Here is a 24,954-nt window from a genome sequence, read left to right as displayed (position 1 = left end):
CAGAATTACTGTGCCCAATAATCTCATTTCGATTTTGCAAATGATTGGCAATATAAACTTGGAAAAAACGGTCTCTCGCTTACTCCCCATCCCTGTGAGTATTCTTCATGTGTTTGCTTCAGATGTTTAATTTCCCTAGGATAAAGTGAAGAATCTGGGTCACAATATAGAGTATGATGAAAAAATGAAAATGATCAGAAAAATCTTTGGAGCAGTATTCAGTAATTAAAATCTCTCAAATATTGATAAATTGATACACAGAGGTAGCATGAATCATTTTTCTTAAAGTATATAATTTTAAACTTAGAGAAATTATTAAAAAAAATACTTTTGATCGAGTTGCTGTCTGCTGAACACCGTCAAGATTCCAAGCTGATGGGGTATCCCAGAATACTTTAGGAATGCTGCAGTAACCTACATTCTTTACTTTAAAAAACATGATTTATGTAACTGCTGCGAAAATAGATCATGCTATTAGATATCGCTGAGGCTTCCTCTAATTAAAAACGCTTTGCAGTAAAGCGATTTTGATTTAACATTCATGTTAAATGCAACATATGCAGGAGTAAATTTGGCATTAAACTCCGAGTACAAATCATTCAAGCTGACATTGAGCAAGAAACTCTGGCTTTTTTTCAGACACAGCCGTATGGATGAGTGTGAGACTCTCCCAATGTCGTGTTCTAAAGTATGTCATGATGCATATTCAAGGTGCCTTATGCTGTCATAAATGTGCATTTATCTGAAGCCTTTTACAACTTCAGGATATGCCAAGTGCTTTACAACCAATGAAATACTTTTAATGTGTTGCGCTGTTGGAAGCATGACAGCCAATGGACACACAAGCTCCCGTAAACAGCGATGAGATAATGGCCAGATTATCTGTTCTGGTGATGTTGATTGAAGGATAAATATTGGTTTGGACACTGGGGAATAATTCTCTTGCTCCTCTTTGACATAGTGTCATGAGGTCTTTTATGTTTGTCTGAGAGAGTAGACAGGGTATCAGTTTAATGTCTCATCCAGAAGATGGCATCACCAACATTGAAACGCTCCCTCAGTTCCAGCACGAGTCTCTGGAGTAGAAAACAAACCCACAACCTTTTGATTCAAAGGTAAGAGTGCCAACCACTGAAATTGGCTGACACCAGGCTGAAATCAATACCCAAGCTGAAAGATTCACCTGGAAATATAACTTTAAAAAATAGAATGCTGAAAATACTCAGCAGGTTTCACAACATCTGTGGAGAGAGAAGCAGAGTTAATGGACAGCATTTTTCAGCCCCTCCAACCAGCAGGATCTTCCAGTCCTGCCAAACTGGGCCCCTGCCATGGGCTCCCCAGTAGCCGAGCGAGCGAGCCATTGACTTTTGTGGGACCAGAAGATCCTGCCGGCAGCCAATGGCAAGCCGCTTCCACCGGGAGAAAAATCATCAGGGGATTGTGTGTGTGTGTGTTGTGGGGGGGGGGGGGGGGGGGGGTGTTGCGGGAGGGGGCATTGCTAGAGAATTTCAACCAATGTTTCAAGTTAATGATTTTTTAAGGTCACAGCTGCACAGATACTGCTTGACCTGCTGGGTATTTCCAGTATTTTCTGTTTTTATTTCAGATTTTCAGCATTCCTGTAGTCTTTTGCTTTTGTAGACACACTGATTTTGGGCCATGCATATTGACTACAGTGGCGATAAAGGGTAAGAATAACTTATTTGTTTTGTATCTATCCAAGATTGATTTTCTTCTTTCCTCTCAGTATCGTCCTATTCTGAATATGCTAATTCACAATAGATTATGGTTCCAACAAGTGTGGATTCCTTTTAGTATAAAGCATAAAGACTTCTGCCCATTTGAGCTTGGGCAGTAATCATTCAGGCAGTCTCACAGACACCTATTTTCTCCTGAGTTAAGTGGCAGTGAGATTAATTGTAGCATTCATACTGCTATTGTGACCTACATCAGATAAATTAGAATAGACCTGAAATTGAATCTTGGTTCCCCCTAGTCTGCATAACTTCGGAACATATTAGGAACTGTCGCAGCACATTTGGAACATAAATAGGTTATCCAACCCCTCCATATGCCCCACCACTCAAGCAGATCATGATTTTAAAGTTCTTTTACCCACCTTTTCTGCATTGATACCTCCATTTCATACCTAACAAAAATCTACCTACTTAAAGTTAAAGGATGTTGTTCAGACTGGAGGAGGGTTGGAAATACCGTACCCCAGAGGTCAGTGCTGGGTCCACTTTTATTCTCTGTGTTTATAAATCATTTGGACTTGGGTATGTGGAACACAATCTTGCAATTTGTTGATTGTTTACAGCAGTGAGGAGGGCATTGGCATTCTAGTTGAATGGGAAAACAAATAGCAGATGCAATTTAACGTATCTGCAGTCCAGCTGTCCAAACACTGTATGGACAGAATATCAATCACACAGTGGCGGTTTGTAAATGATGCTTTGATAGAGTGAAACAGGAAACATTTTCTCTGCTGGGTAGACAGAGACAGGGAGTCACCAATTTAAAATTATTACTAAGAAAAAAGGAGAAAGGGTGAGGCATTTTTGTTTCACAGAGGTGTTAGACCTCGGCAGCGGTGTTTTTTTCCACAGAGAGTGGCTGAGGTGGAGACAATTGCATCCTTTAAGGGAAAATTAGATAAATATTTGGAGCAGGGAAAGGTAGAGCAAGAGAGAGAAAGGCAATGTATTACTTTTGTATTACTCAAGCAAAGTGTCAGCCAGATACAATTGGCTGAATGGTGCTTTCTGTGCTGTAAACCTTTCTGACTCTCTGCCTGTACCATAATGCACTAGATCGAGGGTTACCAACCGTATTCCTGGAGGTTTCATCACATGACTTGCCCTCATGTTCCAGCCATTAATTAGTCAACATATCAACCCTTGCACTGACTTCCAAATGGAAAACAAAAAGACCCAATTACCCAATAGGCCAAAGCTTGACTTTCAGCCAAACAGCCTTTTTTTCCCTCTCATTTTCAGTATCTTTACATCTGGCTCAGAGAAATGTTCAAAGAAAATGACAAAAATATTTTTCAAAGTCCAGATGATTTTTTTCTCCAGAGTTGCACACAGCAGTGTCCTGGAGATTGATCTTCAGTTCCTGAAGACTTCAGACCTACCCTGGAGGGTTGGCAACCCTAACTAGATCAGAAGGGTGAAAAATGCATTTAAACGGGTGAGATATGAAAAATATTTAGGACATGTCAGCATTTGAGGCAGCTTTTGTAAGAACACACTTACACTGAATTCAAAGAATGTGAAATTTTCCCAGAGATTAGTACATGCAGAACAGCTTTGTGCAGTTTTAATCGAGTCTTACTCAGTAATTGATCTATAATTGATGAGTGAAACACTGGTGCTTTACAGTTTTTTCCTACAGGGGGCACTGCAAACCAGGTAACCGCAAATTAACCATCAGGGCAAAAGTAGTCAAATGACAGAAATAGAAAGAGGCTATGGCTCCTCCAGTTTCTAGTTACAGGCACTGGAGAGCATCAATTAATATTAAATGAAGACTGCAGAGAGGATACATGTCCAGGGCAGGTTTACCTTTGAAAAAATAAACCAATTCTTTCTGCTAATTAATTTGCTTCTGTCACCTAGATACAATCTGCCTGTCTTTTTGCACATTGTTCTTCTTCCTCCTATCAGGCAAGTTAAAAACACCCAAGAGCCTGTGTTTACTGATGCTGAATGCAGAACCTGGATCAGCTTCTTTGCTTTCCACATACAACCACATCCTTATCTACAGCCACAATGGCACCTCCCGTACATTCATCAACAACTTACATTTATATAGTGCCTTTAACGTAATAAAACACCCCAAGTTGTTGTACAGGATTCTTATAAAGCAAAACATGGCATAGAGCCGCATAAGGAGATATAACATCAGATAATCAAAATCTGAGTCAAAGAGATAGGTTTCAAGGAGGAAAGAAAGTTAGAAAGGCAGAGAGGCTCAACTGGATCATAGGACCTGTGGGTAAGGCCACTAATGGTGGGAGTAAATAAAATCCAGAAAGCTCAAGGGACCAGAACTAGAGAAGCTCAGATACCTCGAAGGGTTGTATTGGAAGCAATTGCAGAAATGGGGGGGAGGGGACCGAGGCCTTGGAGGGATTTAAAACAAGGATGAGAATTTTAAAAGCAAAATGTTGCTTGATCGGGAGTCAATGTAAGGTTATTTTCCTTCCACTGCCAAGTGCTGTGTTCAGTGGTGATCTACTTTCTCTGTAAAAGGAAAAGCGAGTTGAAGATTGAAATATATGGAGAGAAGTGACATTAGCTGCAAACTTTGTTTCATGCATGGGGACTTTCTGAGGTGTGCATGTATTGTACGAGACCACACCACAGGAATAGCTGGTGTGGGAAATGGAAATGTCACACTGGTGTAGTGGTGGGCTTCTTCTGAAATTAGGATTCAGCAAATTGCAAATAGAGCATTACCCTGCATCCTTGACCTGGATGTACACAAAGCTGGAACTGGAAGTGAAAAGGTAGAAAAAATCTATTTTTGCCAGAATACTTCAAATGCAATTAATTCAGCAATAACTTAAAATACATAATCAGCCTCATCTCTAGAAGGAAGGGGAGGATGTATTAAATGAGACGAGGTGAATTAAGTTAATAATTTACATCACAAAATAAAAAAAACAATTTTTTTGAGTGTAAACTGCAGAAACCAGGCAGCAAGCATCATCTCAAGTCGATATTTTGACAGCAAAGGGGGGCTGAATTTTAACCAAAAATGGGCAGGTTTGGATGACTTAAAGTCTCAAGAATCTGTTTCCTGACTCAATTTTGCCTCCAACCCACCTATTAAAGTTTAAAGTTTTAAAGTTTATTTATTATTGTCACAAGTAGGCTTACATTAACACTGCAATGAAATTACTGTGAAAATCACTTAGTTGTCACACTCCGGCTCCTGTTCGGGTACACTGAGGGAGAATTTAGCATGGCCAGTGCACCTAACCAGCCCGTCTTTCGGAATTGTGGGAGGAAACCGGAGCACCCGGAGGAAACCCACGCAGGCACGGGAAGAACGTGCAGACTCCACAGAGACAGTGACACAGCTGGGAATCGAACCTGTGTCCCTGGCTCTGTGAGGCAGCAGTGTTGACCGCTGTGCCACCGTGCTGCCCATAAAGTAGCTGAGGCCGGAAGCTGAATGGGCGACCAACCCAATCCAAGGTGGGTTGCCACCTTAAATATGATCACGAGGCTGTGAGCATCACAGGTTTTTTAACTTTACCTGTAGCTTCCTCTGTACCAGCAAATCTGGCAGCCTCATTGAGGCAAAGTGGAAGCCTTCATACTTACCTCCTGGAACTAGGTGCTTGTGTGAAGAACCTCTGTGATTGGGCCTGTCCCCTACCTTTGCTATTATCCCTGAGGCCTCCAATCCCACAATGGGGTCTCTAAACTTCTCCAACCACCCAGGTCTTTGATTCACTAGGCACCTAAGCATCCCACACCTGCATTCGCTGCCCACCCAATCGATTTGCTCCTGCTCCCCTCTATCCAATTGACTCCCTTCCTCTCCCCCTCCGATCAATTTCCCCTTCTCTCCTGATTGATCCCCCCATCTTCACCACCCAGTCAACTACACCCCCTGCTCCAGAGTAGACATCCCTGCCCCTTTCCAGATGAGCTTCTCCACCATGTGCGGACTTATCTGCTATAGTGGCCACTGAGTGGCTCCACACCTGACTGGAAGCCCAGTCTGTCAATCAGGCTGGGTCACTGGTGGGGACTTATCAATGAAGGCAGTCACGTCAAAACTTCACAGCGTGCGTGGGAATGCCAAATTGCATTCTCCGCAACAGGTCTGTAAAAGTTCCGCCTGATGATTCAGGGGTATGACGGATTTATTTTCAGACATTGGGACTGGGCAGGGAGAGTGAAGTTCTCTCTTCTGGTCCTGTTACAGTTCTTTGTTCCTATCCTCTCCTCCCTGCTCCACAGATGATCTGCTGGTACTGCAATCCAACTGCAAATATATATAAAGCAATGAACAAGTTTCCTTACTTCTGACAGTCTCCACATTCAACAAATCCATTTGCTTCTTTGATTGTGTGGTCATATGTAAATGCCGGGTACTCCGTGTTGCAAGGCTGAAAGGGCTCCACCTTCCGGTGCCTGTGACCTGTGGGAGTTAAGGAGGCGTAAACAAGAAGCTGACATTTTCCGGACAGAATTCATTCCAAATCAGTCTTTAAACAAAAAGGGATTAAAAATTCAGCCTTTCAACTTTTTCAGATCACGCAATGTTGGGGAGGTGGGGTGAGTTGAATATGGTTGATGCAGGGATGGGAAGAGGGGGGTGGGGAGAGTCAGAGATGAGAAGAGTGGGAGGGGTTGGAGATCTTGGGTCTGTAATGAGGTAAGCTTGTTGAGCCTGGATGAAATCCTCCTGCTTTGCTTGGCCCACAATCTCATGGACTTGGTCCTTCCAGTCTACTTTCACCTGCAGGATTTCCCAAACCCGTGGGATCCCAACCCCCGCGAGCTTCAAATTAAATTCTTGACTACTCAGTCGACTTGCTTCCTGAAAGTAGATTGGTCACCTGCCCTCCAACTCATCTCCAATAAAACTAGAAGTGGGAGGGTTAGTACTGGGTTGAGGTCAGGAATCGGATTTCAATTTGTTTACTTTACACCCGTCACTGACCCCCCCTCCTTGGGAGTTGAATTCCATCCCCCTTCCCCCCTATATCATCCCTAAGACAATTAAGAGTATTTTAAAGAATTAGTAGGAACTGATAAACAAAGGTTAATCTATCCTCCTGAGGATGTACTATAGAACTCATTACGCTCCTGTAAGGTAACTAGAATCTGATTGATTTCCAATGAATAGAAACAGTTTGATTTGATGTACGACAATATGGATGAGGAAGACCTTGTAGATGTTGAACAGTTACTTACCAAAATGGAAGACAGTCTTGGCTGAGCAGGTTCACATAACACGTTAACAAGGGAAGACAGCACGTCACATGATGATCACAGTCAGATGATGGATGATAAAGTAGAGGATAATGATTCATGGAGAAAATATGTATGAAAGAGACAGAGACAACATAAATTAGGATTAAAATGACAATGCCAGTCACGGGCCAGAGAAAGGACTCTGTGAAGGAATAAGGAAGACACACCCAGGAACTTGTGCTCTATCTTACTGATCTTATTTATGTGCTTATGTATTTATAAGTAAATTCTGGATCACTTTATTCCTTGCTTCAGTTTGTTTCATATAAATATTCAAAATATATAACATTGAATATCAAAATTCTGATGACTCCAGTTTTACCTTGGGTTGCCTGTTTTGTGTGTGAAGTTTAGAAAAATCTATTTCATCACTTAACCTTTCTTATTGTGAAAATATCTGTTGCCATGTAACCTCCGTCAGATAAAACAGAGGAATGCTCCAGAATGCTAACTCCTGTAGAACCATTCCCAGAAGTATTGCTAAAAAAAGAAATACTTTTTGTCAGAACTTACAAAAAATCTTTTTTTCAGCAACACTCAAGTTCTGTACTGCTAAACAACTATTCCCTGAAGTGTTCCATTTCCAATTGATGGACCTTTGCCCTGCAGTCTGACAAAAGCTTGCTGATAGGTGGATGCCTATAGAGGGCTTGGCATTTTAACAGATATGCCAGGAGACAAAACAGACCATTATGCCAGTATATAAAAGACAGTTTTGGACATTGTAGTCACAAGTATCAGAAATGTTAAAACTACAACAGACTCCAATGGTCTGAGTAACTTACAATGCTTACAATATATAGAGTACATAAAAAAGACCTTAAGAAATACAGACAAGAGTGGACCATATGACCTTCAATCTCAACTTCACGTCCCTGTACAATCCCTATATCATGTGATTTTCTTAGAATCCAAAAATCTATCCATCTCAGTCTTGAATTCACTTCATTACAGAGCATCCACAACCCTCTGGGTAGAGAATTGCTAAAATTCAAAAAACTAAGTGAATAAAGTTCTCTTCTTACTCCTGAATGACCAATCCCTTATCCTGTGACTATGCCCAAATGTTCTATCTAGACCCTCCAGCCAAGGGAAACAGCGTTTCAATGTCTACTTGTTAAATCTCTCAGAGAGTGGAATTTTACATTACTCCACCCCTTCCCACTTCACCAGGAATGGGTTCACAGGTGAGGGAGTGTAAAATTGAGCGCCATGGTCGTGGGGAGACAGGGAAAGCATCGATGGCTCAATTGCTTATGGGACAACTGAGGCCCTTAAGAGACCAGTTTTAGGCCCCCTTCTGCTGCCACTGCTATTTTACTAGTGGTGGGACAGGGACAGGTAAAATTCACCCCCAAGCCATATATTTCAATGAAATCACCGCTCATTCTTCAAAACTTCAGAGAATATAAAGCTACTCTACTCAATCTCCCTGATAGGACAACCCTCTCACCCCAGGGATCAATCCTGTGAAACTTCATTCAACCACTAAGGCATATCCTTCCTTAGGTACAGTGACCAAACCATACGTAGTCCTCCAGGTGTGGCCTTCAACAAAACCAATACAATTGCAGTGAGACTTCCTGGGGATGGGTGGGTGGGGGGAGGGAGGTTTGCATAACGCTGCTTCAAAGTGACACTGTGTAGACAATGTTCATTCCCCAAGTGCAAACAGCATCTCTGCTACTGCCTACCTATGCAGGTTTCCCCATTGATGTTATTGTTAAGCACCACACAGATGTCTTCTGTAGATGTTAGGACCATATACAGATCCCAAGCCCCCAGACCACTTTACATAAGGTCTCTTCATAATTGGCTTACTTTGCATTTGCTGAAACAATTAAAGACCGCAATTGGGATTGTGAATGGCAGTCCTATGAGACTAGATGGCTATCACCCACTAGCAGAGGGCACTCTGGTTGAAGGAGGTAGAGTATGAGGGGGGGGCTCAAAACAGCGGCATTCTCAGTTATCTGCTGATATGTTCAAATAAAGAAAGCCCATAGGTGCTAGGGACATTATTGTGGAGGGGGAATCCTTCCACAGGAGTGATTGTGGTCATGACTAAGCCAGTTTCAGCCTTGTGGTTTTGTCATTCTGTATTTGAAAGGAGGCGCTATTGGTCTTTTGACCTGCACTGAGAGGTCACCTCCATGCAGTTTGAGAGTTCCGGACTCAGAGAGAGCCATGCCTGAAGCTAGTAAAGTTCTGTCAGCATGGGATAATGGTCAGTTGGGGCCTTAATTGAAGATATTTTGACTGCCCACTGCTGGCTGCTGTTGTCCCTGGCAAATTGCCACTGAAAAAGTCACCCAGATGCGAGACTGAGTTTAGGTGTGTTCCTGATAGGGTTTCCCATCACTTTCTGGGAACTCCTCCTCGTGTCCAAACCCATTTCCACTGGGAAGGCAAAATGCAGCTTTCTTCAAAGCTTACTTTTCCACCCAATAAAAATGGATACATTGCACCTTGGTTCCTTCAGCTAAGTCATTAATGTTGATGGTAAATAGTTGAGGATTCAGCATTGATCCTTGTAGCACACCACTCATGATAGCTCGCCAGCCTGAAAATGGCCCATTTATTCCTGCTCTCTTTTTTCTGTCCTTTAACAAATCTTCTATCCATGTTGATACATCACCCCAAGCCCTTGCCTTGTTTAACAACCTTTCAAAGCTCCATATTGAATGACATTTGAAAATTTAAATATTTTACATCCACTAGTTCCGTTTATATATCCTCCTGGTTACATCCTCAAAACACTCTAATAGATTTATTAAACTGGATTTTCCTTTCATAAAACCATGTTGACCATGTCTAATTACATTGTGGTTTTTCTAAGTGTCTTGTTATGACTTCCTTAAAAATGGATTCTGGCATTTTCCCGATGACTGGTGTCAGGCTAAGTGGCCTGTAGTTCCCCATTTTCTTTCTCCCTCCTTTTTTGAGTAGCAGTGCTACATTTATTAACTTCCAATCCACTGGGATTGATCCTGAATCATAGATCACAACCAATGTATCCACCTCCAGAACCAACGTTTATAAAACCCTACCATGTAGGCCATCAGGTCCACGTTAATTTCTCCAATGATTTTTTAAAAAACTAATATTAATTACATCAAGTTTCTAACTGTCACTAGACCCTTAGTTCCACATTATTTCTGGTGTCTTCCACTGTGAAGACGGACACAGGATATTTGTTTAATGTGTTTCCACTTCCTTATTCTGTGTTATAATTTCTCCTGTGTCAGCTTCCAAGGGACCCATGTTTCATCATAGTTTTATGAGAAATCTTTCACTTACCATTCACTAAATTTTCCATATTCCACAAGCCACAGAAGTTGAATTCAACCAAAAATCTGCAACATTTAAAAAGACATTATTCTCCCTGAAAATATGCCATACAGCTTTAATTCAACAGACAGCTAACAGAATCAGGATGCTACAACATTACTCAAGAATCAAATTCCATGGCACTGTAACAAAAATCAATGCAATTATCAATATATGTTATCAGCTTGATAGAAATGACACAAGGCTCTGGTTGGGCTAGTCAAAGTCAATTTCCCAGTATTTGGTGTCAAAGAATGTACTTATCAGTTACAAGCAGAGTCCTTGTATTTTTACCACAATGGGTGTTGGTTTCAGGTCCAAAATGGTGTTGGTACAATGCAAGCACCTTTCTGCTTGAGCCTTACAGGAAGATATTTTGGGTTGGCCACTAACGCAGGCACATGGAGAACATGGTAGAAGAATGCAGATTAGATAAATGGCTAATTCAATCAGCATGTAACAATGATTTGACCCTAAAATTGCTATTTCCAACCTGAATGCTCCAGCTAACAACCTCTCTTAATCTTGAATAGCTGAACATGCATTCAGAAACAGGAAGGAGATTCCACCAACACAACTCAAGGGTTAGTTCAGGTTAGTTACTAATTGATTGCTACTGGTTGTTTTTGAGTTAGTGGGGGTGTTTGCAGATTTGCATTGCTACTTAAAGTTGCATTGGTTCTGACTTCAAGAGGTCTGCAGAATGAGAAAGGTGACATAGAAAAAGATGAGGGGCAGCACGGTGGCAGAGTGGTTAACACTGCTGTCTCATAGCACCAGGAAACTAGGTTCAATTCCAGCCTTGGGTGACTGTGTGGGTTTCCTCTGGGTGCTTATGTTTCCTCCCACAGACAAAAGATGTGCAGGTTCTGCAGATCAGCCATGATGAATTTCTCCTTAGTGTCCAAAGATGTGTAGGTTAGAGGGATTAGCCATGGTAATTGCCATGGTTATGGGGATAGGGCAGAAGGGAAGGCCTGGGTGGGATGCTCTTTGGGAGAGTCAAAGAGCAAAGAACAAAGAACAGTACAGCACAGGAAACAGGCCCTTCGGCCCTCTAAGTCTGTGCCGCTCATTGGTCCAACCAGACCATTCGTTTGTATCCCTCCATTCCCAGACTGCTCATGTGACTTCCAGGTAAGTCTTAAACGATGCCAGTGTGTCTGCCTCCACCACCTTACTTGGCAGCGCATTCCAGGCCCCCACCACTCTCTGTGTAGAAAAACGTCCCTCTGATATCTGAGTTATACCTCGCCCCTCTCACCTTGAGCCCGTGACCCCTCGTGATCGTCACCTCCGACCTGGGAAAAAGCTTCCCACTGTTCACCCTATCTATACCCTTCATAATTTTGTACACCTCTATTAGGTCTCCCCTCATTCTCCATCTTCCCAGGGAGAACAAGCCCAGTTTACCCAATCTCTCCTCATAGCTAAGACCCTCCATACCAGGCAACATCCTGGTAAACCTTCTCTGCACTCTCTCTAAAGCCTCCATGTCCTTCTGGTAGTGTGGCAACCAGAACTGGACGCAGTACTCCAAATGTGGCCTAACCAACGTTCTATACAGCCGCAACATCAGACTCCAGCTTTTATACTCTATACCCCGTCCTATAAAGGCAAGCATACCATATGCCTTCTTCACCACCTTCTCCACCTGTGCTGCCACCTTCAAGGATTTGTGGACTTGCACACCTAGGTCCCTCTGTGTTTCTATACTCTTGATGGCTCTGCAATTTATTGTATAACTCCCCCCTACATTAGTTCTTCCAAAATGCATCATTTCGCATTTATCTGGATTAAATTCCATCTGCCATTTCTCCGCCCAATTTTCCAGCCTATCTATATCCTGCTGTATTGTCCGACAATGTTCACCGCTATCTGCAAGTCCAGCCATCTTCGTGTCATCCGCAAACTTGCTGATAACACCAGTTACACCTTCTTCCAAATCATTTATATATATCACAAATACCAGAGATCCCAGTACAGAGCCCTGCGGAACACCACTGGTCACAGACCTCCAGCCGGAAAAAGACCCTTCAACTGCTACCCTCTGTCTCCTGTGGCCAAGCCAGTTTTCTACCCATCTAGCCACCTCTCCTTGTATCCCATGAGCTTTAACCTTCTTAACCAACCTGCCATGAGGGACTTTGTCAAATGCCATACTGAAATCCATATAGACGAGATCCACAGCCCTTCCTTCGTCAACTGTTTTTGTCACTTCCTCAAAAAACTCCACCAAATTTGTAAGGCACAACCTCCCTCTTACAAAACCATGCTGTCTGTCACTAATGAGATTGTTTCGTTCCGTAAATGAGCATACATCCTGTCTCTAAGAATCCTCTCCAACAACTTCCCTACCACGGACGTCAAGCTCACTGGCCTATAATAACCCGGGTTATCCCTGCTACCCTTCTTAAATAACGGTACCACATTCGCTATCCTCCAATCCTCAGGGATCTCACCTGTGTCCAATGAAGAGACAAAGATTTCCGTCAGAGGCCCAGCAATTACATCTCTTGTCTCTCTGAGCAGTCTAGGATAGATGCCATCAGGCCCTGGGGCTTTGTCAGTTTTAATGTTACCTAAAAAACTGGTCGGTGTAGACTCGATGGGTCAGATGGTCTCTTTCTGCACTGCAGGGATTCAATGATTCTATGGGTAGCCTGCTTGTAGGGGGAGAAAGGGGAGAAGGAGAAGAGCCCTCAACAGGGAGCAACTCCCTTACCTTACCCTTAGAGATGGACGGTGAGGGCGCCCTCTCCTCTTCATTAAAAAGATACTCACTGAACTAAGCAACTTATGTTAAGATCAGGATGGGAGGAGTGCATGTATTATCTAGTCCGACTACTCCGCAGGTCATACCATTAATTTGAAAGTCCAATTTACTCACCAAAATGGCAAATATTTTACCTTCTCTCCTGGTTCCAAGAGTCTTGAACCAGGTTTCTTTCAATAAACTCAAAATGATTATTTATTACAAATAAAATTTCTTTTAACAGATTGCAAGTATTGATTAACACAGAGTTGTAAGCGGGAAGTACATTTATCTCTTCCTAAAGAATTCCCCGAGCACACAGACAAACAGATAGAGTCACTCTGCAGAGATGGCCTTTCGCAGATGAGCATTATAAAATAAAGGATAAAGTTAGCAAATTCTTGGCAGTGTTGACCTGGCGTTCCTTGTGTGAAGATGAGCTGATGGACCTGGTGGATGTCGGGGAGTTCTCACCAACTGGTCTCAGCTTTGCAGGCTCAAGTGTAAACCAGCTACACTCAAATGAGGGTTCCCTGGCTACAAGCAGATAGTCACGTACAAATTTTGGCAAGGCAGAGAGAGAGCCAGTTAGGGGAGCTTTCCTTCCTCAGCTTGTTCTCCAACAAGACTGAGTTCAAAACTAGCAGATTCACAACCTAAGATCTTTTTCTCAAGCAAGTGTTCTTTTTAGTTTTTTCTTTCCAGCCAACTGAAGTTCAAAATAATCAATTAGATCTTCCTTATGTGCTTCCTTAAGTGGTTTCTTGGAAGAGGCCTACTTGTTAACAGTTCCAAAGTGAACTTATGACCTTCTTAAAAAATCCCAAATGTACAAATTATGCCATGCTTTTGCCATGTTGTAAATATATCTTGCATTATATGATTCTAACACTTGTTGCAGGCAGCGCCACAGCCTTGGCTTCAGAATAAGGGTAAGGACAGGATTGCCAGTGTCAGTAAAGTTGACCATGTCCATGAACTTCTTTGTGTTGGGCTCCTTCCAGACTGAAGCTAGTAGCATTTCCACTGTATCACAGTTTGCCATCCACTGTTGTATAAGGTAGATCACTAGCACAAAGGGAGGGAAATACATTCCCCAAAGCTCTGGATGGCATTGACTTCATAGATCTCATTTTGTTGATTCTGCATGTAAATTCAGAGATAAACCACAACCATAAAGGGTTCCAATCACTCAATGTCTAGGTGCTGTGTGACCATACTCATCTCATCATGTAAGTCAATGCTCAGTATCCTAGCAATGACTTTCATTCTGCATGCACCCATTGCACCATTAACCATAGAGCCAGAGACAAATTAGCCCAAGGAAGGAGGCCATTCAGCCCATCGTGTCTGCACTGGCTGAAAATAAACTAGCTGCCCATTCTAATCCTATCTTCCAGCACCGATTCGAAGCTTTGCAGTTTACAGCACTTCAGCTGCAGATCCAGGTACCTTTTAGATGAGGTGGAGGTTTCTGCCTCAAATTTTGCAACAAATTCCAGACACCTATTACCCACTGGGTGAAAAAGGTTTTCCTAATTTCCCCTCTAGTCCTTCTACCAATCACCTAAAATCTACGTCTCCTGGTAATTGACCCTTCGGCTAGGGAAAACAATCATTCCCTGAACACCCTATCCAGATCCCTCATAATCCAGTACAGATCAATCAAGTCACACCTCAGCCTCCTCTATTTTACCGAGTCTACCTAATCTTTCTTCATAGCTGCAATTTTCTTGTAAATCTCTTCTGTACTCTCTCTAAAGCAATTAGGCCCTTCCTGTAATGTGGTGACCAGAACTGTACACAAACTTCCAGCTGTGGCCTAACCAATGTTTCATACAGTTCCAACATTGCATCTCTGATTTTGTATTCTATACCTCATGTAATAAGACAAAACATTCCATGTGCCTTCTTTGCACCTTATCCACTTGTCCTGCCGCCTTCATGGACCCGTGGACATGCACTTCAAGGTTTTCCACCTCCTCTACCCTTTCAATATTCCCCCATTTATTGAGTATTCCCTTGCTTTGTTTGCCCTTCCAAAATTCATTACCTCAAAATTTTCCAGATTGAATTCCAATTGCCAGTTTTCCACCCACTCAACCAAACCATTTTTGAAGTCCACAATTATCCTCTTCATTATCAACCACACAGCGACTTTTGTGTCATCTGCAAATTTCGTAATCTCAAGAGGAATGCATGAGTCTAGTTGAACACTTTGGAAACTGCAAGACAATATTCTGGAGTGCTCCTGTGAACTTAGTTTATGCCAGGAGATAGTTTTACAATAGACAGTGCCAAGGAGAAATAAATTGGATAGTAGTATCAAATGATTCAGGTTGCCCGGAAAGAGGGAGGATTACACATGGGCATCCGACTTTGATGATTATGTAATTAAGTAGAGCCACAGGAAGGAGATTCTTTCCCTGTCATGGATCTTGAAGGCACTGTCTTGGGATGGCAAGAGGTGGTTGAGACCTTCAGTAGCAACAACTACCCCAACATCCTACTACTGATGTGGCTGCAGTATCAAATAAAAGTTTCACAAGAACCATACAGCAACCAGAGACCAGGTCGTCCCATCAAAACATCAGCTGTAAGCAGCTCATCTGGCACACTCTACTACAATTTCAAAACCTGGTGGGAGAATAATTGGTCTTTGTAGTGCAGATTTTTGGATGAAATATTAGTGTGGAAGGCCAATTTCCAGGCACAAACTCTTGTGTCTGGCCTCCTTCTTAAACATTAAATTGGAAGACAATTATGTCCAAATGTCCAGGGTATCTGTCTGAAGCATGTATTAAGCCCACGAATATGATATTCAGTCATAATAGGGACTAAATGCTCCCAAGTTTAGCATAAACCAGAAGAAGCATGTGGCACCCATGTTCTGCTGAGTTTTTCTCCATCTACTGCAGCCTAACTATTGGTCTCCACAAGAACCACTGGAGGTTGGTGTCAATTTGCTACCAATAGCAGCAATTCTCAGTTTTTCTCAGGCAAAAAGCTCTTGCTCTCATACCTGGATCAAGGCTGTTTGAGGTTTGGAGGCAAATGCTTCTGAAGCAACACAAACTATTTTTTTCAAGAAGTGGAGCATTGCCATTAAAAAGAATTTTATGATCCCATAAAATTACTTTGCCACTATTGATGGCAGCTCCATCTTAAGTTGCTGAAGTAAAATGATTTTTCAGTCACAGTAAGAGTGGAAAATGAAAAATTTCAGAGCCTACTTCAGAAGCAGAATACTGGTGCAAATCATCATTTCTTCCTGGCCACTCCATGAATTCTGGTCAGTATTGTGACTTTCCATTTGTTGTTTATATTAATCTACCATAGCCAGTTGCAATAAATATATATAGGTTAAGATTGTATCTGAGCAGCTCTGTGTCTATTGGTGCTGCACTGAGTCACAATTCTGCAATACAAAGGGGTCATAAAACAATTGTACTCTGCCAATATACCAAGCAATCTGCAATTCATCAAAGACTGAGTGCCAGCCAATTTCAAGTGATGCAAGGCATATCTGGCTGTTCTCCTGTCATTGCAATGGCAACAAACCTCAATGGAGTTTACACTATTGTGCTAGTACTTGATTAGTTTGCAAACAAATTTTTAAAATATTTAGCAAATAGTTTTCTATGAAAAGAGTGCCTTGTTTAGACCTATGCAAGTTAAGTTTGATGGTTTTAAACAGGCAGAGACAACAGGTTTTTAAAAAATGTGTACATACATGAATAAGTTGCTCAGGAACCATTTCAGAGCAGCAAGAAAAATGTAGAAAGGCTAAAAAAAATAAAAAATAAAAATTAGACTGCTACTAAAAACTCCTCTGTCCATAAAATTGCATTGGATATAAAACTACAGTGGGCGGATTTAGGAGATTATACCAACAGAAATGAGTTAATTATAAAGTCACAATTCCAATAAAAGGCTCCTTCAATTGTTTTATGTATGGAGTATTCAAGACTGAATGAAAATGAAATAGTGTAAATTCTTCATTCCCAGTAGAGAAAATATGCTCATTGTAATTCCCAATTCTCCAACATGTGCTTCCTTCCTTCCCCTGGGAGTGCCAGAACACTATGTTATTCTAATAATTGGTTTAGAAACCTTTAAAACACAACAAGCCTGCCAGGAATGAGTGGATCTGTAAAATTAAATTTAATCCAAGAAAACAGTATTCAATTGATGGCTACGGTCTACAGTCTTGGACCTTATAAGTCATCCGTGATGAGTGCAAATAATTTGTGCTGACCTCTACTCCACACTGCTCTTGGCACGTCTCCCCAATAAAGCACATAAGAGCAATTCATCAACCATTTGCAGTGTATATATTGGTATTACAATAAACATTCCCTGGCTGGAGAGCCTAGAACTAGTAGTCATAGTCTCAGGGTAAATTTAGAACTAAGACGAGAAGAAATTTCTTCACTCAAGAGGGTTGTGAATTTGAGTTTTGCTGACAAAGTTTGGTAAGAAGGTAAGTTGTGAGGAGAGTGTAAAGAGTCACAAAGGGATTTATTGATGGGGAGCAAAGGTGGCAGATGGAGTATAATGTGGGGAAGTGTGAGGTTATTCACTTTGGTAGGAAGAATGGAAAAGCAGAATATTTTGTAAAAGGTAAGAGAATACCAGTGTTGGGGTTAGAGGGATTGAGTGTTCTAGTACAGAAAGGTAACATGCATTTGGAGCAATCAGGTAGGAAGGCAAATGGTGTGTTAGCCTTTATCACCAGGAGATTGCGAGATAACAGGAAGGACATGTTGCTGAATTTATATAGGGCTTTAGTGAGACTACACCTGGAGTATTGTGCACAGGTTTGGTCTGTTTATTGAAGGAAGGATATACTTGCCTGAGAGAGGGGTGAAATAGAGTTTCACTAGATTGATTCCTGGGTTGAGAGGGCTGTCCTATGAGGAGAGATTGAGTAGAACAGGAATTTAGAAGAATGAGAGGTGATCTTATTGTATTGTATAAAATTCTTAGAGGGCTTAGAGGTCATTCCTCCTGGCTGGAGAGTCTAGAACCAAAGATATTGTCTCAGCAAAAGAGCTCAGCCATTTAAGTTTGAAACGAGGAGAAATTTCTTCTGAGGTTTGTGAATCTTTGCCTCAGAGGGTTGTGGATGCTCAGCTATTGAGTATAGTCAAAATCAAGATTAATAGATTTTTTTGGACACGAAAGCAGTCGAGGATGTGAGGTTTGGGCTGGAAAATGGAGATGGTGTAAAAGTTCAGCCATGATATTAATTGATGTAACAGGCTCAGGAGCTTGATGGCTTATGGTTCTTGGGAAGCTGAATACAGCATAGGGAATTGCAGCCATCACAGATAGAAACAAAGAAATTAGAAGCATTTGGTCCTTTGAGCCTGCTCCGCCATTCATTTTGATCATGGCTGATCATCGAATTCAATATCCTGATCCCCCCTTCCTCCCATATCCCTTGATCCCTTTAGCTCCATGAGCTATATCTAATTTCTTCTTGAAATCAGATGTTTTGGACTCAACTACATTCTGTGATAGTGAATTCCACACATTCAGCACCCTCTGGGTGAAGAAATTTCTCCTCACCTCAGTTCTAAAAGATTTACCCCTTATCTTCAAACTATGACCCCTAGTTCTGGACTCCCCCACCATTCTTTCTGAATCTACCCTGTCTAACCCTGTTAGAATGTTATAGGTTTCTATGAGATAATGCAGCATTATTCGGAATCAACCAGAAAACCTAGAATTCATACATTCCACCTTGTTCAACCAGAGCGTAGAAAATGCTGGCTCCTGAATTGCTTCATAATCCAAAATGGTCGGAAGACCATTACACTTAAACCAGATCATTAGTTTATTTGTTGCACTAAGTGAATTGCTCCTTCACTGGGCCAACACAGACATGATGGGTCAAATGGCTTCCTTTTGTGCTGTAGAAAAAATAATCATAAAGTAGTTATATCCCAGAAGGTGGCCATTTGGCCCATCATGTCTGTGTCAGCTCTTGGAAAGGGCAATCACCTCGTGCAACAACTAAGCTGTTTATCTGATATAAGGGTCTTGGCCTTTATAATGTTTTGGATTATGAAGCAATTCAGGGGTCCACAGCAACCACAATCTGAACATTACAGGTTGAACAAGGTGGATTGTACGAATTGTAAGTTTTCTGAATGATGCAGGATAATGTTGCATTTCCTGAAGCTGCATTTATTTCATCCTCCTGTGGTACCACAGATTTCTGCTGCAGTGAACTGTCTATAATCTTTGCTCCTGTTTTTGATGTCACTTTGTACCATCACTCCTCCCACCAACATTAGACATCTGCTTTGCAGCATAGAGTAAACAGCCCAATACGTTTGTTACACAGAATTGTTCATGGTTGGTTGAATAGATGTTTATATTGCCACCCTACTTCTGATGGAACAAGCAGACAGATTGGAAGTGATTTTGGTAAATAAGAGATAATTTTGCATGTTCAGTTGCTGCATTTTCATTGGCTACAGATAAGAGACAGCGACACAAACCTCATGAATACAGCAGCACAGTGAAGAGTTTTAAATTAAGCTCCACAATGTCATTGTGGGATAGATACTCACACTGAGCATGGGTTGTGATCCACTGTGGTGATTAGTGGGCTCTTTGCACATAGCTTGGTAATCATAAAGTTTCACCCTAAGATTAGAAATAAGAACAGGCTTATTTATTAACATATAGTTCAAACAAAAAATAGTTGCTAATTTTGTTGAAGCTTGCAGAGAAACCTGGAATGTTATAGGTGGAGACTTGCAAAAGACCACTGTGATAATTGTCTTGGTGGAACCGCTGACAGACTGCTGATAATGAAATAAAAACAGAAAATGCTGGAAATACTCAGCAGGTCAGGAGTGTGAGCAGAGAAAGAGCCAGAGTTAATAGGTGGAATCTGCCCAGTCCTGCAGAGGTGGGGTTGGAGACCACTTGCTGCTGCAAGGCAGGTAGCTGCTGCCATGCTGAATCCACCTTTGGCAAGTTCGCTCAGAGGCAGGAACACTTTGGGGAGCTGACATCACATACTACCTTCAAGTTTTATTCCCAATCTTGCCTCCAACCACACTCCTGTGACCAGGAAGCCATCAGTGCCTTCCATCAATACGACCACCATGGAGCTGTGAGGATTGGAGGGTCAAAACTGTGGCCACAAGCATTCCTGTTGCCAGGTGACTGCCTTCAGCTACCTGTTGGACATTGGGAAGATAGTGATGCCAGCAATTTGCCCTCAATTAATTCCTAAAGTGACATCATTGACTATTTGCTGATGCAAGGCAAATAGCCACTGCTGCATTGATTCAGCATGTTCGCTCAGAGCTAGGAACACTTTGGGAAGCCAACACTCCACATGACTGCCATTCTTTATTTTTAAATTTAGAGAGTGCCTCCATCTTGAGATGCCTTTACTTCCCCTACATGCATCAGCAACGCCCATCTTTCCAAGGTAGATTTGCTGGCTGTTCACAGCTTTGGGCCCACTGTTTGACTGGTCTACCTCAGGAACCTGTACTCTGTCCTTATTTGGACAATGAACGTAGAGGTGGCCTCTTAATAGGCTGTATTCCAGAAGATCACGATACCATGTGCCCAGCTGACAGAATTGGGGTTGGCATCTGGTATTTGGTGGCACAATGACACTGTGGTTAGCACTGCTGCCGCACAGCGCCAGGGGCCCGGGTTCGATTCCAGCCTTGAGTGACTGGCTGTGTGGAGTTTGCACATTCTCCCTGTGACTGCATGGGTTTCCTCCGGGTGATCTGGTTTCCTCCCACAGTCCAAAGATGTGTTGGTTAGATGAATTGGCCATGATAAAATGTGTGCAGCTGCAGGGTTAGGGTGGAGGGGAAGGCTTGGGTGGGATGATCTTTCAGAGAGTTGGTGCAGACTCGATGGGCTGAATGACCTTTTACTGCACTGTAGCGATTCTATGGCTCTATGTCCTGACATCAGAAACATTTCAGAGCTGGTAGCATTCCATCCAAGGTTTCAGGTGAATGGTCATCTATTTGAAATGTTAACTCTGTTTCTCTCTCTACAGATGTTGCCTGGTCTGCTATTTCCAACAGTTTGGATTCCCAGCATCCACATTATTTTCCCTTTGCATTCTGATTGTGAAGTCTGTTTAGGTAAGAATAGTGACAGATTTTAGTGCAACCTGTCAGACTAAACTCACAGCAGAGCACAGTGAAACCTGCCAGGGTAATATTAGAGGCAGATAGCAGCAAAGTCTGTCTCGATTAAACATGTGTTAGACTATTGCACCATCTGTTTGGTACTCTCTAAATGCGCCATTATAATATTTCTGTTGGTAGTTGCTTTCCCACAGTAAATCACATTCTCCTCTTTTAGGATATGGAGGACATGTAAATGCAAAGGAAGGCAAGGAATCAGCAAAAATAAAATAACTTAAAAAATGCTGCTCACATGCTGTTAACATTTCTGGGGAAATAGGAGATAGGTGAATTTTGTGGAGAATGGAGCCTCACAGCATTAACCAGGTTGTCATGGTAGTGATATTAAACCTGGTGTGGGGGGAGGATTGAGGGTAGTGTCTGGTGGTGGGAGTGTCGGATGGATTGCACCTAACAATCTTGTCCTTTTAATGATATTTGAGTAGGAGGGTCTGTTGTGCTCTGTAAAATTCTGAATAGTTCTTCTCTGCCTTGGCAATGCTCTGCTCCTTTCTCTGGAAGACTCAGCCAGTTCCTCCATTTGAACACATGTTTCAAAAGCGCCACAAAAATCACACGCCAGCCACTGATGGAGACAAATACCTAAGAGTTAATTCAGTCTCGCAGAAAGATCATTACTGTTCACTCGGCATCCTGCTGCAGTTCCTGGCTTTTTAAAGGCTGCCCATCTAATTTCTTGGCTCTCAGGCCATATCACACATGATGTCTGCTAATGAATGGTCAAATCAGCCAATTTTACAGATTTTGGTGAGATTAGCAGTGTGCGGAGGATTAGTGATTGTAAGTCCCATTTTTAAAAGGTGCAAAACTGAAACAATTGACTGCGTAGAATTTTGTGATCTGTGTGTTAAAGTGTTGGTGAAGATGGCATCATTGTAACCTGGAGAAAGAATATGACAAAACAACACAATTTCTCGCCCTCTCATCAACTTTATTGTGGAATTGGCATGAGGATAGGTGGACGAACTATAAACACATAAACATGACAGAAATATTTCATCTAATATATTTTCTGTCATGTGGGTCATAGGAACCTGGATGATGGGGATGTCGCTTCACCCCTAATGTCCAGCATGAGGGTAAAATTAATTTGTAGAATTGTGAACACCTACATGATTGATTGCTGAGTGATTGATTCTACAGAAATGTTAGAAAACTATTTCTCCACTTTGCTTAGCTCCCCTGAATGAATCAGGAGTCTATTCATTCTAGTCTAAAGTGGAAAATCTGGAGCAGTGAAGGTTTTAGAGGGGCTAAATGGAGTGAAATTCCAGAAAAGGCACAAGGACTGGGGCTCTTATGTTGCATTTTACATGTTGGGGGAGGATCAATCCAAGCATTAACAGTATGGATGCAGCTCAGAATTTACAGGGACAGTGTTTGTGAGTATGATGCTGATTTAACTTAAAAGGGAAGTAAGGTACTGATGTGTGATGAGTATATCAATGTTACAATAAACTATTAGAAAGAAAAGTTGAGAGCATTGACCATTTTCTCCAGCCGGACAAGTTCAGGGCAAATCTTAGAGATTGGAATGTAAGAGGGGAGGTGTGGGTTCACCCACCTACAAAATCCCACCTCAAACCAATTAAAGGTCTAATGTCCATTAAATAGCTGCAGATGAAGCTGGCCAAATGGTGGAAAACTTGTCCCCAACTTTTACACTGGGGAGAAAGAAAACCGCCCACATAAAATTCAGCCCAAGGATTTTTGCTAGTTGGAGTGCTTTTCAAATGGAAAGATCTATGTGCCACTGAATATCACAATATCTGAAGCAATGTATCAAAAACAAACAGACCAAAAACTGCACCTTCTATCCTCAGAATACTGACACTGTCTTCCAGCCAATTTGAGACCTCACATCATAGCTGGCACACAATATTTAAGTCTTGATCACTGCACCAAATTTGAGTGAACAATATCTTACTCATTGAATAGCCCCATGTTCAGCAGTTGTGTCATCACCGACCCATCCACTTCTCCCAGAAATCTCCCTGTCTGAAAGAGAAAGGAAATGGATGAGGATATTGCTTAATTTTCAAATTCCTGATCCAGCTACTCTATTTAACAAGGCCTTACTTGGTTATCCTCATTAAAGACTGTTTGTTCCCTTCAAACTAATAACCCTGGTCTTCCCATCTGTAATGAACAATTGTAATTCCATGTTCTTTTCCAATTTTACCTCCTTTTCTCAATTCCGTTTTTGAATATTAACACATTTTGGGGTGGTGCCTTAAAATATGTCATCAAGTGGCCACTCTTCACATATGGGCCCCAAGACAGTGAGGTGGGCTATTAGTTTTGTCACATCTGATACTGATCCAACATCTAAAAATGCAAACTTCAGAAGTGGATATTGGAGAGTGATCAGGAGTGAAAATCTTGGACGGCCTTCCTCTTTCTAACTTAAGGGTGCTAAAACTATTTGCAATGTCCAATTGCTGTGTCACCACAGATCATCCAACTCAGTGTAGACTGGGAATCAAACTGGGACCTTCTAGCATGTCTGTCTCAATACATCACCATGTAACCAGTCACTAGTTGCAAGGTGTCCAATACTTTCAATAATGGATCATAACTCAATTTTCTCTAATCAGCTGCCCCAGGCCCAATTAATTCAAAACTAAACTCAAATTTATTCCCCAGCGCCATATGCCTTTAACATAGGTCAAGAGGAAAATCCAATTGTAACATTTAAATTAGCATAAAGTTTTAAATACCCCCTTCACATCCCTTAAGTAAATTTAATATGATTCTGATGCCCTGTTGAAGTTATTTTGTAAAAAATTCAACACGATTCTGTTCAAATAGTTTTAATATGTACAAACATTTATTGCTTCAGGTTTGGGTGTTATCAGATGTACTGGGGAATATTCCAGATATCTAAAACCAGGTTGAAATCTAGCCTGGGCAGAAGGGTTAAAAACCTCCTCTCTGATGTCAAATGAATCAGAGTTTAGGGCTGAATAACCCCTAGTTTCTAAAAGGTCTGAGTCTGTAGTGCAAAACTACCAACAAATGGTACAAATTGGCAATCGCATGGGAGGTGGTGGTGGTGGTGGTGGTGGTGGGGGTGTTAAAGATCAATAGCAATATCATATTGTTCCATTAGCTGATGTTTCCTGCGATTGGGAGAAGGCTACTTGTTGGTTCTATAAACATCTAACATGGTTGATTCACTTGATATCTAATAATGGATGGAAGATGCATTTTAAACGTAGTGCGGTACTTGAGACACTGCTAGTTGATGTGTATGATATCCCAGTTCACTCAGCTGCCTGCCTCTGCCATGCTTCCATAGAATTTGCCAAGTCAATCCCTGTCTCTCCCATCGGTAACGAGGACAAACAAGAGGGAAAACAGGAGAGAAATAGAAGGGAGAGAGCAAGAGAGAAAGGAAGGAAAGAAAGAATGGAGGAAAGAAAACGAGAGTAAAAGACAAGAGAAAGAGAGAGAGAGAGAGGCAGACAGACCGAAAAGAGCCTGTGTCAAAGTTGTTTCCAGGCTACTCTCATGCCCATCTCCCAGTGCTTTACTCAATTGCAAGATAGATCAGGATCTGGGAAGAGGTGCTGCCCGTCCATTTATTCACTGGATGCTGTAATGGGAGGCATGTGAATGAGAGGGAAGAGCAAAACTTATTTTAAAAATAGGG

General features: G+C 41.9%; 1 protein-coding gene across 1 annotated transcript in view; it reads right to left on the bottom strand.

Annotated features, from left to right (window-relative positions):
• The window catches only part of LOC144499221 (voltage-dependent calcium channel subunit alpha-2/delta-4-like), a 422,353-nt gene that overhangs the window by 40,970 nt on the left and 356,429 nt on the right, over positions 1–24,954 (bottom strand). Inside the window, exons 31-35 of the mRNA XM_078221339.1 lie at positions 23,227–23,297; positions 19,677–19,752; positions 16,826–16,878; positions 10,308–10,363; positions 6,051–6,168 (exon numbers count right to left, since the gene is read on the bottom strand). Coding sequence (XP_078077465.1) covers positions 6,051–6,168; positions 10,308–10,363; positions 16,826–16,878; positions 19,677–19,752; positions 23,227–23,297 — 374 coding nt within the window. The remainder of the gene's footprint in view (positions 1–6,050; positions 6,169–10,307; positions 10,364–16,825; positions 16,879–19,676; positions 19,753–23,226; positions 23,298–24,954) is intronic.

The sequence above is a fragment of the Mustelus asterias genome, chromosome 9, assembly GCF_964213995.1.
Source record: "Mustelus asterias chromosome 9, sMusAst1.hap1.1, whole genome shotgun sequence".
Lineage (NCBI taxonomy): Eukaryota > Metazoa > Chordata > Chondrichthyes > Carcharhiniformes > Triakidae > Mustelus > Mustelus asterias.
Note: the sequence above shows the minus strand (reverse complement) of the source record. Positions and strands in the feature narration are given on the sequence as shown.